We start from the raw sequence: 17,027 nt of genomic DNA on the forward strand, positions 1-17,027 counted from the left end.
CTGCACTGTGGTTCCAGTCAGTTGCGTAGGGTAGGACTCGAAGGATCATGTAAAAACCTTTAAGTTTTTAACCTGCCTGTACTTTCCACAGATTTTTTTATGAACTCAGATAACAAACTTCATTCACAATCATTTCAGGGCTTAACCAGGTGCTGGCTTTGAAACAGATGTCAAAGTGTACTTAATGGAACGAGTTTAGCTGCTGGGAACTTTGGGCGGAGCATAGTCTGATCCCGCATTCCCACCATGCTGGGGTGAAGTTACCCTGTTGTGTAAATAGTCAGACCAACCCTCTTAGGAATTCCTCTTTTACAAAGCTCACTGTAAAACTGCTTCTGAAGTTGTGATGTTCACACTCCTTATATTTAAGGTGATTGTCTAGCCAAATTCAAACTATATTTAATGATAGACAGTGTTTAGGTTCTCCATTAATTGAAAAGCTGAGTTATCAAACTAAAGGAACATTGATTTACATTTTTCATTAGTGTTGGTGTGCTTTTTAACTCAACTAAACATTCTTTGTTGTGTTTTGTTTTGCACTTCCTTAATAATCAGCTAAGTCAGATCAAGCATAGAATTTAAGCAAATTTACTTATTTAACCCAGTAAAGAATTTAAATCCCTCATGCCCCATGACTTCAACTAACAGTCCCCTCACTTGATTTTTTTAAAGAAATCTGACTAATCAAGGAGCCTTTTTCACAATTCTAGCATAGTCTTTTTAACACTAATGTTGCATGCCCAGAACAGCCTTAAACAAGAACCTACTGATGAAACGCAGGAACACTAATGTAGCTATTATGGTTCTTTGGCAGGGTAAAAATGGAGAGCCTGGTCTTGATGTAAGTAATCTACACAGCAAACGTCCTCCAATTATAAGAGATACATTCAATGGTCTCCATCATCAGGGAACACCAAGAATACAGAATATTTTGTCTGTGCATGTGTTATGCATGTACACACACACAGATACACACACACATGCACACCATATATATATATATATATATATATATAATTACTGTGCACATAAATAGCAATATAAAATATACTAGTATTTGCACAACATAAACAAAGGAAAAATAATTAAAATAAAATTAATAGCCTAACACTGGTTAGTGGTACCTCAAAACCCTTTCCTAAATTAAGGATGCTCAGCATCAGTAAGACCCAGTTATGGAAAAAATAACCACGTATCAAGTCAGTCTGCCTCTCATGTGCTGCCTTTGGGGAATGGCATTTTATGAAAGCTGTTATTATGCAGTGTTCTTTTTTCTTTTGCCATTAAGTCTCTACGTGCATTTTCTCTTATGCCAAAAGATTGTGTAACAATACAGACTGTCTAAAGCAAATGCCCCTAGGAACAGTCGCTGTTGGTTGTACCGTGTGAGTAACGAAGTTGCAGTAGCTGCCGTTTATTGAGCACCTGCTATGTGCAGGCATCATTCTGGCACTTTGCATCCACCATCATTTAACATCCACCACAGCTGTGTGGTAGTCATGAACCTCATTTTATAGTCAAGGAACTAAAGGGCAGAGGTAAGTGACTTGCCCAAACCCACACAAGTCAGTAAATGTGCCAGGATCCAAATTAGCATTCCTGTGTTCTTTCTCCTGCATTGTTGGGAGAAGAAAAAAACCAAGGACCCTACTTGCATAGTTCATTGAGATGGTAGAAAGTACTGTTTCTAAGTGCTACTGTTCTTTGTAAGTCTAAAGATTGACATGTTCTTTCTTCTATCTGAGTGCAGACCAATGAACTGTGGTGGCAGCAGCAGCGGTGTTAATTTTGATATGATCTTGCCACGGTCACACCAATAGCTAACTTGAGTTTGCTTTTCACCCCCTAGGGCTTCCCTGGTCCTCGAGGCGAGAAGGGTGACCTGGGAGAAAAGGGAGAAAAGGTGACTTCTCCCAGCATGCACCTTGGGTGTTTCTGCTAGCACTGTCTGCTCTGCTGCTGAACCTGTGTGATCCCTTGTCTCAGTCCTGTGTTCCAAAAACATACAGATGGCTGATCTAAGAAATCCGGTCTTCAAAGAGGACTAAAGAGGGCTACCCGGCTAGAAATGAGGGCACATCCAGCATAGGAAGAAGATTCTAACCCCTGGATATCAAAGCTACCGTCTTTCAACTGCCTGACCCCGATTTTTTTAATGTAATGTCTAGGGGAATTGAATATTTTTTCACAAAAGTAAAATCACATCACGCAAACCTCAGTGATATTTTGGCAAAGCCCATCTCATCTGCAGACCAGTATCTCATTTATATACATGATATTCCTAGGAGAGAGACTGCTGCTTGGGACGTTTTGATTTTTTTTAAATTCAGAGGTAGAAGGCAAGCATTGTGATTGAGAGACCACAGTATGCCTGCTATGCAGAAGCTACTCTGTTAGCCGTAAAGCCAATAGTTGTAGGCTTTTGAGTGAAGACATTGGTTATTTTATGGGTTGGTATTAAAGATCTCTTGGGACCATCAATCAACTCCATAGGTTAACGGGGCCGATATCAAACAACATGATTTTATAAACTAAAGAAAAGTTTGGATTTTAAATTTTAAACATCATTTTCTCCATTTCTCTTTAGTTCTGTTCCATCTGATCTTCTCTCTCTCTCTCTCTCTCTCTCTCTCTCTCTCTCTCTCTCTCTGTGTGTGTGTGTGTGTGTGTGTGTGTGTGTGTGTGTGTGTGTGTCTCTTTCTCTCCCTCTCTCTGGTTTGCTATAGTTTTTAATCTAGTAGTAAATCAGATAAGTTTTTATATTGGATGAAACGAATGGCAACAAAAACTCATTAATGAAAACCTTAAAGTGTTTGACTATGTACCTGACAATTCCAGTTTAAACCAGATCTCCTCCTTTGATTAATTCATGCCTTGATATACTTGGCAATCATTGTTTTTTCAAACCCAGTAAACTCTCTTGAACAGTGAAACTCTTGGTATGCCAAAGAAAGGGCTTTCAGCCTGCTGCATATGTTTTAAGAGTTAAGTCATTCAGCTGGGCAGTGGTGGCACACGCCCTTAATCCCAGTACTCAGGAGGCAGAGGCAGGCAGATCTCTGTGAATTTGAGGCCAGCTTGGTCTACAAGAGCTAGTTCCAGGACAGGGTCCAAATCTATAGAGAAACCATCTTAGGGGAAAAAAAAACGAGTTAAGTTACTCAGCTTCTCACTTTCTCAATGATAAGAGTCTACACAGCGGTCAACCCAAAGCACTGCCATCAACAGCATCACATATGTTAAGCATGTATGCATTCCTTTCCCCAAGGGCTTTCTACATGATAACCCTTGACATCTTCACACCGCCATCCTACGGTGGGGGTGCTATCACCTCCCCACTTCACAAACAAGGAAAGTATGCCCTAAAACGTTCTCGCTTTTTTTCACATTATAAATCCCAGCTACAACCTTTATGTGATTTGAGATCAGTTTTGTGGGGGACCATTGAACACAGGCACACTGTCTTAGAGGCTGTTTGTTCGCTTACTTTATACTTACCTAGTAGGTAGTACGAATCTAAAATCTTACTCAAGAAAAAATACCACGTGGTACGAAATTTTATGCTCTTTAAAGAAGTTAGAAATCACCAGTATTGGCTCAATGGTAGAGACCTTATCTAGCACGTTCAGGGCCCTGAGTTCATTCCCGGGCCCTGCAATGAAAGGAAGGAGGAGATTATGCGCACAAGAAGAGAAATTCCCATCAGTGTGGCTTATAAAAGCACAAACTCACAATCCCATCCTCGGAAAAATGCATAATCGCCCATATGAAAATATTTCCATGCTTAGAAGATTTGTATTCAGGAAAATCAGATTCTGAATATTAAGCACTTTGTGTTATCTTTTTCTTTAAGAAGTAAAAATTGACAATAATTATCACATTTTAACTGCTCATACACACAGTGAGAGACAGGTAACTTCGTGGTACATAGATACACTATTTCATCATGTGATGCTGGTTATTAACACTGACAGTGTATTATTCTAATGTCTCTTTTTCATAAAGCTTGCTGTTCACTAAAATTTTAACAACAAATATAACATTGCCCTATCACAGAATTTGAGTAGTTAATCTTAAACCCATTTGACAATCAAATCATGAATTCCACTTAACCAACATGCCTGGCCTCAGTTAGACCCACTCAAAGATGGGTCCATGGCTCCATAGAGGGCAGAACACACCCAAAAAGTTTCAGTTCATGTCGTGGTTTGGAAGCAACTTGGTATGGGAGGTACTGAGTCTCCATGAATGAGGGCTTCTGAAGGCATCACCCATTTCTTCCATACCTGCTTTTTCTTCACCTTTTCCTGTCACATCTTTGTCTTCCATCGTGCACAGCTAAACCACACAGAATTTCGTTCCCCTGTATTCAAGAAGCCCAAGTGGTTTCGATTTCAAGCCTTCTGCTGCGATGTTTTTGGCACACGGGAGAGGAACAAGGAGGAGCTTCGCTTCAGCTCGCGCTGTCACAATGAGTGTTCTAATTTGAATGGGTGTCTCATACATGTCTGTGGTGTGGGTTGTTCTGTCTTTTCTCTTTGAATATTCATGCCGCTTGCTTCAAAGACTGTTCGGCTTTATTGTAACTGCCATCCAGGCTGTAGAGCGAATGTTCTCATTTAAGTATGTATCTACGAATCATCTTCTGCATTCTGCACCGCGCCAACTCCCTGTCTATGTGTTTGCAGATGTATACGTTAATGTAAAACAGCTGGGGTGCATTCCTTCCTTCCCCTCCTTTTGCCTCCTTTCCTCAATTCCTCCATCCCTATGATCTGTGCAGACACCCCACAACCTTGACCTTGATTCCCAAATACTAATTCCCACAGCTACATTCCCACTGTATAATTATCCTGCCTACCTCATCTTAATGAGCCCAGACTGCTTTTCCTATCTGCAGCACTGTGAGCTGGAAACTCATTTACCACTGTGAACACTGACACAGGGTCTACAAGAGATGGGAGAAGACCGCCTAGGTCTATAGATGTCAGTTTCTCCAGTCGGCACTGCTGCCGAGGATTAGCACCCGAAACTTTCAATAAGTCGAGTATTCACTTTTATGTTTGCTAGGAAGAAAAAAGTGAAGCCCCATGAAAGCCCATTTTAATCCCAGAAAATGTTCTGGTATTACTGAGAGCTGTAAAATAGGGTTTGATTGAACATCCCTGGGAGAGACAGAAGACATTGCCTCTCCCTCTGAGTCTGTGCAGACAACACGTGTTAATGAGTAAGTAGGGAAAAGGCAAGTTTGAAAGGTACTCACAGTTGGGTGGAGTATTCATTATCCATTATCCATTACCCACCGCCCCGCTCCACCTGCTACTGACTGGCTTTGTACCATTGATACTTGCCATCCACAGCGCAAATCCCTAATTCACACTTGACTCCAACATTGTGGTGGTCAGCACTGATCTGGGACTGGAGAGATGACTCAACAGTTAAGAGCACTACCTGCTCTTCCAAAGGTCCTGAGTTCAATTCCCAACAACCCCATGGTGGCTCACAACCATCTGCAATGAGATATGGTGCCCTCTTGAGGTCAGTCATCCTCATCAACTTAGACCATAAAACCCAATACGGACAAGTTCAACAGAATTGCCATATTTATGGCTGCCCATGCATGCTTCAGCATTGCCAGGGCATAAATTCCATTTTTTCAAATTCAGCACTGATCTGCCTTTCTGATGCATCAGCCCTTTTGGCCTCCTTCTTCTTGTTGAACTAGATAGATAGAAAGATAGAAAGATAGATAGATAGATCCATAGATCCATAGATCCATAGATCCATAGATCCATAGATCCATAGATCCATAGATCCATTCTGTTGCCAGAATCCCCTGTCACCACGCCAGGTTTTTTTTTATATAACACTCTTCTCTATGTCAGAAAACAATGGTAAATGCCCTTCCAGACTATTCTTAGCTAAACCATATTTTGAATCATTTTTATTCTACACCCCACCCAAATAAAATCTGTCTTTTATTTAAACCCTTGTATTCACAGGGGGAAAAGGGAAAGAAAGGCAAAAAGGGGCCTAAAGGGGAGAAAGGAGAACAGGGCGCTCCTGGATTAGATGCACCCTGCCCGTTGGTATGTCTAACTCGTGCAACTGTCTCCAGATGTTTTTTGTGAGGGGTGAAATGGGAGAGGAACAAGCCAGAGGGACCAGTAACAGCAGCTTCCCAGGGGGGCCATTGAACATGGACCTGCAGACGGGTGCTCAGGATACACAGATGTGCCTCACATCTTATTGCCAGCCATTCTCGCTGCTCTGTCTCCAAACTCTCCTACAGGCTGGAGCCTGACTATAGGATGTGAGGAAGGGCCAACGCCATTGCACACCCTTCCACAGAGGAGGCTATGGTCTCCTGACAAGGCCTCGTCATGATGATGAGAACCATCTCTGCATGTTATGTCTCTTCTAAATTGTTCCTCTCCCGACTTTTTCTTCTAGTTGTTTCTTTTAGCAGATGTTTGCCTTCAGTGACTTCTTGGATTAGTAACGTTATGAGTTAATCTTTACAAACAGGGATTCCGTGGCGTTAAGGGGGAAAAGGGGGAGCCAGGCCAGCCTGGCCTGGATGGGCTGGATGCCCCTTGCCAATTGGTACAGTATTTCTCTTTCCTACCATCCTGCATGCCATTCCTTTATTTACTGTGTATTCGTCTGTATCAGTGTAAAGTGCTTCTTTCTGGAGTAAGCTTTACATGATAAACATACTACATGCATGTGCATGAGCGGGCTCCTCCCTGGGCTCTGCAGAGGGGAGAGAGCAAGCATGTGTTATCAACAAATGTAAATTAATCTTCTAACATTGTTCTCACTACTGACGTGTCCATCTCCATGTTCTTTGGAATATTAACTTATCCAATAAATATTCAGAGATTATTTATGAGTTAGACAAAAATACATGATGCAAAGGCACTGGTAGGCCAGAAGTTTGGACGATTACCCTACTTAACTTTTTCCTTTCCTCTGAAAGAAATAAGGATGTTTTTGTCTCTCCCATTACAGTTTTATCAGGGCCATAAACGAGGCCAAACCTACATAACGAAGCTTCTATGGTCAGGAGTTAACCAATCCGAAGCAATGTTATTACGAGACCATAGGAAAGAAAGCAACTGCCCTGATTATCTAAAGATGATCATTGACTGCAGCCCAAACCCTCTTCTCTGTCACATAACCTTTTTCTACGTAATGGTCTCTCCCTGTAAAACTCACTTTCCCGAAGTAGAGAGAACTCCCTCCTTCATTGGCATGAGCTCAAAATCCTCCTTATACTAAAATCTAAAATTCTACTGGCTGATCCTTTTCCTTGTACCAATCTGGCATCACCAATTTTTCCCAAATATGTTACAAAGCTAGATTATTTTGTTACAATAAAAAGGGTAGCGTAATTATATTTTGAGGAGTATAAAGAAAGCTTTTTATCGTCGTGTTCCACTTGGTCTGCATGACCTCACATAGTTCTTCAGTTATAAGCATGATTCGTTAAAGGGAAATGTATATTTTGTGAGTCTGTTAAGAGATTGTATGTATAGAAAAAAATACTGTTCAGTCAACTGTGATAGTTAGAACGTGTTAATACGGAGAACTCTGTCTTTTGTTTGCTTGTGTTGATAAGCCACATTTTATAAGCCCCTTCATCGGAGGGACATGCATGCCTTCGACATGTCACATCTGCCAGTCTCATGTGTATCTGAAGATGCTTCCACCTTAAAATGCCTTCTATAGTATTTAGAAACCTTCATTCGGAATGTTCACCAGCTTCTGAAAAGCTCAACAGAAGCGCTGGCAAACACAATGGATGGCATGGACTTTAATATGCAGACAGACTGCCGGGTTTCAAATGAGTATATTTTGTAATATCCACTGGCATACGGAGAGCTATAAACTTCAGATAGAAATGCTTTGCCATTGATTGCCAATGCCACAAACCATAGTCCATAGTGACCCCAAGGAAATGAAACTCTGATTTATTTGGCAACGATGACTGTGAGATGTTTTGAGGGCACTAAGAGGTGCCATGCACTGTGCAGATGTGTTATCTAAAGCTCTGCCTGTGAGCAACACATGAGACAGCTACGCTTTGTACATTCTGTCTTCAAAATTAGACACTGCCCTTTCTGTACGCACGTCTTTTCTAGAGGTGTGCTCAGTCTGAAAAGCATTCGAATTACGTTCATTTTAATTAAACATCACAAGCCACTGCTTAGTATAAGATGCCTATGACTGAAGCCACCTGATAGAAACAATTTTTGAAGTCTCTTGGCATGTCGACTTACATATCTGATTACTTATAAGAACCTAAGGAATTCTTTTTCTTCCCTTCAAATCCAGGGACCTGATGGATTACCCATGCCTGGCTGCTGGCAAAAGGTAGGTAGGCCTTAAGGGTTTTTTTTTTTTTTTTCTAGAAAGAAACCCTAATCTTGACCAGGCCCTTTCCATTGCAGAACAGACCTTTTACATTTGGCATTATTGAAAACCAGGTATTTCAAAGCAAATATGCCAGCTCTGGCCAATTTTTTGATGAATGTGTTTAAACTGATTTCCACCCAAACCCGTGGGCAAAAACAAACTATAATCTTGGCAAACTATGATCTGGAACCTCAAGGTCATTGTTTGTGATGGAAAGGCGCAATGTATCTGATAAGATTGTTTGGCTCTCTGCCAATGAACTCTTTCCTCCTATTGTTTAAAAATTATTTTAATTGTGATTTTTCCCTGTATCTGTTGCATTGACAAATATGCAGATATATGGTCGAACCCTGTGCATAGGAGTCACACAACTGGGAAAGCAGAAAATATAAACAACACTTCTCAGTGATGTCTCGATTTATTTAGTAGTGTCTGCTTAAGTCTATGCTGGCATCCTTTATATTGGTTTGTTTAATCCTCATCACATGACTGCCCATCATCACTGAGAATGTTTTCAGTACAAATGGCTCAACCCAGAGAACCTTCTGTGCACAAGGCTATATATATGTCATGCCCTATTGTGTCAATTAATCCATATAGTAGCCTACGCATGAGTAATAGAAATTTGGAAACATAAAGAAACTTCCAAGAGCAGCAAGCTGGTAAGTAGCAAGGCTAGGAAGGAGAAACATCAGGCAGTAGCGGTAGCATTTCAAGCAGACAGACAGAACTCTGTGCATTCTGCACTGCCCTGGGAGTGAAGAGGTTTTACACAGTGATGCTGTGACCTCAGTGTGCAGGTTACTGGAGGGCAAAGAAATGCCTAGAAAGAGCAATGTGATAAGGGAAGCATCCAGGATGTTTCGATGGCTCTGAAATTTTATCTCCAATACTTTGTAGCTTATCCAGTAATTGTAGCCAACCACACGTCATTTGGAAAATTAGAACAAACCATGTAAGCCAGCGTGTGGAAACATGAGGAGACAATGGGTTCTTGGTTGCCTCTCAAGTCAGCAACTCAACCATCAGGAAATCATCTGTGATTTGCTTTCTCAACTAACTTCACACACTTAGCTGGGGACAAAAACGCCTCCTCTCATGGCACCGTCTTTTATTTGTTAGCTTCCCCAGCTTTCCTTTGAGCCTATCAGATAATTAACTCGGTTGTATCTGAGGTCAAGAGGGTCTCTGGATAGAGACCCCCTCATCAGCGCCTTCCTTAGCCTCCTGCCGGCTCACCTGCAGTGCACAGACATTGTAATGCCATCCTATGCAGGGATGTGCCTTGCAGACATTGTAATGCCATCCTATGCAGGGATGTGCCGTGCACAGACACTGTAATGCCATCCTATGCAGGGATGGCCATTTGCTCTCTAGCCTCTCCGCTGTAATTCAGTAAGATGATTTTTTTTAAGCTGGTCATTGGCACACTGCACCCAGAGATGCCAACAGTTCATTTCCCCTACACTGGGCACCACTTAAAACTTGGAGTCACTGTGGTCTGGGACAATTCTAAATCATTTTCTTTTTCATAAAGAGATAGATGTAAGAGCAACAAGTGAAAGGCTTTTTTCATCTCATTAGCCCCTGAAATGAAAACCCAGTAGTAACACAAATACTGTGACTGAACCGGAATTGTCCATAGGAATATTCAGCTTTCTATTAAATAGGTACTATATTCTACATAAGATTGAGAATCTCATGAATCTGACCTCTCCTGCAAAGAAAAATAACCCAATTATAAAACTTTGGTATTGCTTAGAACCTCCACACAGCACACACAAACTCCAATCAACATCTCCCCTCTCCTGATAGCAATGAAATAATCAGAAAAAGGAAAATTTCTCAGATTTCTTCGATAGACAATTTAGATATCTCAAATAGTCAAGTAATTTTTTTATTGATATGTTCTAAATAAAGCATGTAGGTGGCTTTTGGCTAGTCCTGTTTTATTCGGGCTATCCAGTATAAACATGTTTGGGGCATTTTAGTGTCTTATTAGCATATACTAATTACACATAATGGATCCATTATGACGTTTTCATACATGTATCTAGTATATTTTGGTCATATTCACCCACCCGTTACCTTCTCCTGTCTCGCCCCTCCCCCCATTGATTCCCTTTCCAACTAGTCCTCCTGCTATTTTGATGGTCTAATGAATTTCATTAGGTCACTTAGAGAAGCATAGTTAGAGGATTGTTCACAGGAGGACGGGCACCTAAGACAACGTCTCCCCATCAACTACACACAGATCCTCCGTGATCCGATATTGACAGGTTCATTCTTACGCAGTTTTTCTTGCAAAAAGAAAAAAAAAGGTGTTATTAATGCACTCATTGAAAGGGTAATCTGGATGACTCACCTGTGGAGGGTGGGTCAGAAGGCAGCCATCACCCCACTCCCCTCTGCACTGTACTTTTCTCATTGATTTTTCTTTGAGTAAAACTAAAGGAAGCGCCAGACATGGTGGCACATGCCTTTAGTCCCAGCTCCCAGAAGGCAGGCAGAGTACTGTGAGTTCAAGGCCAGCCTGAACTATACAGTGAAACCCTGTCCGCCCTCCCTCCAAAAAAAAGCAAAATGAAACAAAATCCTAAAGAAGTCTCTAAGATCTGCTCTGTAAGCTAATAGCCCAGTGAAAAGGCTTCTTAGTCTGAGGTGATGGCGGTTCTGGAAAGACCTTCTAAATGAGGAACCAAAGATTCGGGGGAATTTTGTTTTGTTTTGTTTTGTTTTTTGGTCACGGTGGAACTGATAGCAGGCAGGTTTGTCTTGTCAGGTGCCTTTCAGGGCAAGGCCAGTTATAGGACAAAGGGACCATGACTAGGAAATGCACATGCGTTCTATAGCTGTAGATTAATATGCCTTTGAATTTAGACCCTTTGGCCATTATTAGGTTATGTTACCATGCCTGGAGACATTGTGTGCAGTAATGAAAGCATACCTTTAATAAAAATCACAGTTTTCAGCCGGGCGGTGGTGGCACACGCCTTTAATCCCAGCACTCGGGAGGCAGAGGCAGGCGGATCTCTGGGAGTTCGAGGCCAGCCTGGTCTACAAGAGCTAGTTCCAGGACAGGCACCAAAGCTACAGAGAAACCCTGTCTTGAAAAAAACAAAACAAAGAAAAAAATCACAGTTTTCTGCTTTCCCAGCACAGTGACTAATACAATCACTTCTCATAAAGTTCTTGGTTGGCCATGGAAAACTGGGAGTTGGAACTGAGATGAGAATCGTGGTAAACTGGAGTTTTAAACAGCCCGATATGGGAAATATCAGATGATCAAATTGGCTTGCTGACCTAAAGAAAAGACTACAGGGTTCTTCCAGTGTTTGCAAAATAAATGTTAATTTGGAATTTTTATCAAAGTTACCACTAACTCCACGTGTGTCTGTTTGTTGTCTGTTTTTCTGCAGTGATGAATCTAACCTTCCAAGCATGAAGTTGTGTATATAATGGTCCACCCGTTATATTTATAGTTGAAAAACTGTGACTCGCAGATTTTTGCAAGTGTGGGATCTGCTCCCCCGGCACTGTTTCTCCCTGTTCACAGTAGTACAGCCGCCCATCTCTTCTCACATCTGAAACTAGGCAGTGTACGGAAGAGAGGAGGCCACAGGAAATATGACTCGGTGTCTCTATTTTACGTGAACATACGTATTTATAGGGACATCAGTGACAAAGAATGATTGCCCTCGCTCGTTTCCTATTTGGAGCTTGTCGAATGCATGGACAGAAAGTGCCACGAAATAGTTTACATGAAATCGTGACCAAATATGGACCAAAAACATGTAGCACACATTCCCTAGGAACACCCATTCGCGCCCACCCCACCTGCTGAAACCTTCTAAAACCAGCATGACCCTGTGCCAACCCTGCTTGTGCAAATGCAGACGCTTGCATGCCACCTCACAAGTTCTCTGACTACAGCTGAGCCTTTGTTCCTTTTGTCATCTCAAGGGGGTTACACCGTGGCTCATTGCCAGAAAGAGATAAGTTGCTGGAGAACACACACACACAGTTGGTCTTATATTTTGAGGGAGCTGCAGTCCCGACTGCAGATCCACAGACCCTAACAATGCGGGCTCCTGTGACCGCCTCGGTTGAAAAACCGAAGGGTTGAGTGGATTTCTGCCACTTGTTTTCCTTGGGCTGCGCTTGGCAGTGAAGACGTCGGAAGAGGACCCGGTTCGGCATCCTGCACTGTCTCTCGTGTGACCGAGTTGGAAGGAGATTTATAACCACGGAAATCCAGAGGGGCAGGAATTGTTTTTCTAGATGAACTGACGTCCCAGGGATGTTGATCTCGGTGCTTTGGGAAAAAGTCAGAGGTAATGCAGCTGTGTTTCCGAGACAGCGGAGCCTTGGAATGGAAGCCCCTGTTCGTGCAGATGGAAAGGTGCAGACTTGCCATCAGAGCTCAGGGTGCTGAAGAGACCATGTCCTGAGAAGGGATCGGACAGAATAAGATGTGCTTCAAATGCCGGGGAATCCTTAGTGCTGGCTCTACCAAAGGTAGCCGGAAAGTGTCCGTCTCTCCCTTCCTTCTGGGGTTGACACACATCAATTGTTTTTTGTTTTTTTTTTTTTACAAGTTCCAGAAACAAACTGTAGTTTCCATTCTTTCTCATACTTTTTGTTTTCTTAGGAACAGAAACTATTTGCTTCACTTTGGGCCTCACAGGTTTTTAAATGTTATTTTTAAGAAAAGTTTTCAAATCGTGTAATGATTTGAATCCAATAGTAAAAATAACCTTACCATCTCCTTGTTTTGTTTAAGATAATTGAAGAGATTATAAGAAGGCTTCATTTTTTTTACTTAATTCATTATGAAGTATGACAATTAAGCATTTTTTACTACTTTTTGATTGACGTTGACAAATTTGTTATCAACGTGAAAGTCAAGATTTTATCACATTTGATAGCATGAACTTGCTTCTTCTAGGTTTTTTTTTCTATATTGAAGTTTATTTCTCGAGTTTTGTTTTTACATTTCTAAGTGTTTGTCTTATCCACAGACCAAATCTGAGATCTCAGAAAGCCCTGGAATATAGTTGCCAGAAAAGGTCTTGTTTTTACTGACTTGCTCAAAACATACCAATGCAGACTTAGACTGGGCAATTCCTCGCTGAGTTTGTGGCATGTTTTGAAATGACTTATTCTAAGTGGAAGGGTGGTCTGGAGAAGCACCATCCGTGGGAGCAGTGATCCTAGCAGCTCCTTAGAGAATTTCATTTCCCTCAGTGATTGAATGTCATTTTTCTGGGAACATTTTGAGCTCAGTGTTTAGATTTTCACCACCAGAAGGGAAATTAGTTCACACTTGGGCTTACAACAATGAAGATACAATTTCAAAATAGATCTTAAGATGTCTTTCATATTGTGTAACCAAATGCTCAGTCATACAAAATGATGTCATCTTTTTCTTTGTCATTTCTGAGATTAGAATTTAAATGTTAGATCAGACTATCTAGTAATATTTCTAATAACATTCCACACTCCTAAGCCAATTCAGCATTTTTTTTAAGTGAAGAGTGTTTCTAACCATTTCTTGTATGATATGTTTAGGGTAAGGTATTTCACAATAAATGAAACAATTCATCTTAAATCATTTGGGTCACAGAAATGAGCCCAAGATGACACATTATCTTCAGAAACAAAAAACAAAATAACTGTAGATAGGATCTTGAGGACAATCTGTTGACTATACTTCCTCCTATCTTCCTTTCTGTTTCTCCACTAGAAAGAGGTATTGAGAGGGATCATTATTTCAAATTTAGAGATTCTAACGATAGTTTTGATATTGAACTAGTTTCATTAAAGTATTGGACACACCCCTGTAGAAAAATACTGCACAGCGTGTGTGTGTACTGGGGTTTTCCTTGTAAGGCACATTTGAAGGAACGTGTAAACTTTTATTTCTGTACTTCCTTGGAACAAACAACAGGATGATGGTAGTTCTCTATGCTCAGTAGATTGCTAGGTTACCCGCCATGAGTTAACCTTGAGCTTTGGATTATGGAAACATATTTGCTCATCCATTTTGTCATCTAACCGAGTCATTTCCAAAGGAATCAATAATGGATTATTGTGTTGATACATATGTTTATAGATTGCATTCTTTTTCATAGACTTTTTTAGGGAAATGAAGAAAAAGGGTATGGGACACTCACTGGAAATATGTCAAGGTCAGGTTTTACTTCCACTGTCATGTCGCCTCTCTCCACCATTTTCCATTAGCCTCGGTTGCTGCTGGGAAATACCCTTCCTTTTTATCTCAATGGATAGCGGACCTCTACTGTGGGCGATTTTATTTCTGCTTAATGGCATTCCTAAGCTGTTGTTGTGTGGCTTTATTTTTGAAGTTCATGAATCTGTTGTAATGTAGTTCAATGACCAGGCTTTCCTCATGTAAAACAGCCTTCTGTGGTGCCCCTTATCCTGTGTTCATCATATATACCATATGCCTTTGTCGGTTTTCATTTACTTTTTTTTTTTGAGTTCCCTCACCTTCCAGCTTACACACTGTAAGCTTGCCTGACGCAGCCAGTGCTAGAGAAGTCTGCACGCGACACGTGGGGTACCTAAGTATGCCTGAATCCCTCCCATCTTTCCTTTCCCGTTATCAAATGCAGCCTTGGAGGGTTTTTCCTTTTCCTGTTATTTTTATGGAGAATATTGGAATGTCTCTCACTCCTACCAATAGAAAGTTCTTGGCTTTAGCTTTATACTCTGAGTATCTGATGTGTTCATGGGCAGTATGCATGTGTGTACTTTGTGTGTATATCTGCTATCTTAAAAAAAAATGGTCAGATCACCATTCTGTACTTTTGGGGAAATTGTCCTTAGTATTTTTGTCACTTAGGAAATGTGCCTAATTGCCAAGTATTCTTTAACATAACAAAATAACACTTTAATCCCCCTCCCACTATATTTGTCTGAGAGTTCAGCATCTTCTCGAAAGTGGTGATGGGAAACTTGGATGCTGACATCAGAAACTTTGATTTTCTTCCTTTCTTGATATTCGGATTATTTTAATGTTTAATGCCTACCAAAACATAGAATTTAATGATTTTTATAATAATAACAAAAAGTCCTACTATTTCATAAGGCTTCCTGGTGCCTTATCATTCCAAAAATACTAAAAATGGCCAGCTGTGATCCCGGGAGTTGAGAGGTCTGACCAGTTAAAATTCCGCCAACCTGTGTTCGGATGTAAAGGCCCTCTGTCCCTATTTCTGTTCTCTTAATGCATCTTCTCGCCCAGAGGCACTCCTCTAACTTAGGTTGCTGGTGAAATTATTTAGGGTTTTGGTTACTTCTATAATAACAAACATTTTAATGGCTTCTTTTCCCACTAAAATGCATTTACATGTGTAAGCTGCCTACTCCGCTTATTGGCAGACTTTTGGAGACGAGAATGGACTGTGTTATGCTTGACTTCTTGACAACAAAGAAAATGCCAACATTTCTCAAAATAAGTGGATATTCTGACATATCTCAGAACTATTCATGAGTCGGGTTCCTAAAGAATATCACACATGTTGTTGGTGTTTGGGTGGAGTTCTTCATTATGTTGTAAATGTTTCATTAAGGTGGACATTTTAAAAAAGATGTATGTATCTGATTTATCTTTTGGAAATATTATATTTTTTATTTGTATTTTTTACATTTTAAAGTTCATCTCTATGTGCAGCTATTTTTATATTGCCAAAAACTCACATAAATGCATAGTAAGAGGGAAATGGAAAAAAATGACAAGTATTTGTAAGATGACAAGTGTTGCCTTGTAGGTTTGTTTTTTAATGTTTCATGGGCCAGTCTCATGTTCTCGGTTATTCTAATAATGTGTTGTATCTTTTCACTGTATATATGGTGCAAACCTGATTGTCTTGGTAGTGTAAATATTTAAAAGATTGAATTTTTCCCATTTGATTTCTCATTTCAATTGTAATTTTTCCCACTGTCATTACTGACTCAATGGCCTGTGAAGGCTCTGATTTGCAATTTCGAGAGAATTGCTTTGGGTTCATTTTCTAATTTGTTTTTAATTTACTTTTAAAACTTGTTTTCAGGGTTCCTAGTTTGTGAGAAGTTGATCTTCGGAATTATTTTTACACTATTTATGACTTATTTTCGTAATGTAAAAAGTGTGTAATTATTACAGTATTAACCCAAACAGTGATAATAAATTGTATTGTTATAAAGTTTTAATGATATTCCTGAGGACGTTGTCCTATTTTCTTTTATTTAGAAACAGTCGACAAAACAGTTGACTACTTTTCTTACCACACCGCAGTGTGGTGTTTTTTTTTTTTTAAAAAAACAAATGCTTTCGGGGTCATATAATAATGCTTCCAAACTCAGCTTCCACTCCACAGTCACTTTGTTCTTGAATTCCCTATCTGGATGATGTACGTTACCTCATACTAGGTTTACCCGTTCCTCCTTCCCCTCCCCCCCACACCATCACCACATCAGAGTGTAGTGCGTAATTTCACAGCATATCCATCTACCACGTGATGTGACTGGATGCCTGCACAAGGCACCGATGCACCACGTGGCCCGAGACCGGATGCCTACACAAGGCACCGATGCACCAC

At 40.6% G+C, this 17,027-nt stretch overlaps 1 protein-coding gene across 5 annotated transcripts in view; it reads left to right on the top strand.

Annotated features, from left to right (window-relative positions):
• Col25a1 (collagen type XXV alpha 1 chain) overlaps positions 1-16,637 on the top strand; it is a 383,772-nt gene extending 367,135 nt beyond the window's left edge. For 3 of the 5 annotated variants that reach the window (XM_026784141.1, XM_026784144.1, XM_026784142.1), the window contains 5 exons: positions 815-841; positions 1,850-1,903; positions 6,529-6,606; positions 8,341-8,379; positions 11,841-16,637. In XM_026784141.1, the coding sequence (XP_026639942.1) occupies positions 815-841; positions 1,850-1,903; positions 6,529-6,606; positions 8,341-8,379; positions 11,841-11,843 (201 nt within the window). In that variant the 3' untranslated portion in view covers positions 11,844-16,637. The remainder of the gene's footprint in view (positions 1-814; positions 842-1,849; positions 1,904-6,528; positions 6,607-8,340; positions 8,380-11,840) is intronic. The other 2 variants (XM_026784143.1, XM_026784145.1) reach the window with 1 other exon arrangement.
• Positions 16,638-17,027: the final 390 nt, after the last annotated feature.

This window comes from Microtus ochrogaster, chromosome 21 (genome assembly GCF_000317375.1).
Source record: "Microtus ochrogaster isolate Prairie Vole_2 chromosome 21, MicOch1.0, whole genome shotgun sequence".
Taxonomy (NCBI): domain Eukaryota; kingdom Metazoa; phylum Chordata; class Mammalia; order Rodentia; family Cricetidae; genus Microtus; species Microtus ochrogaster.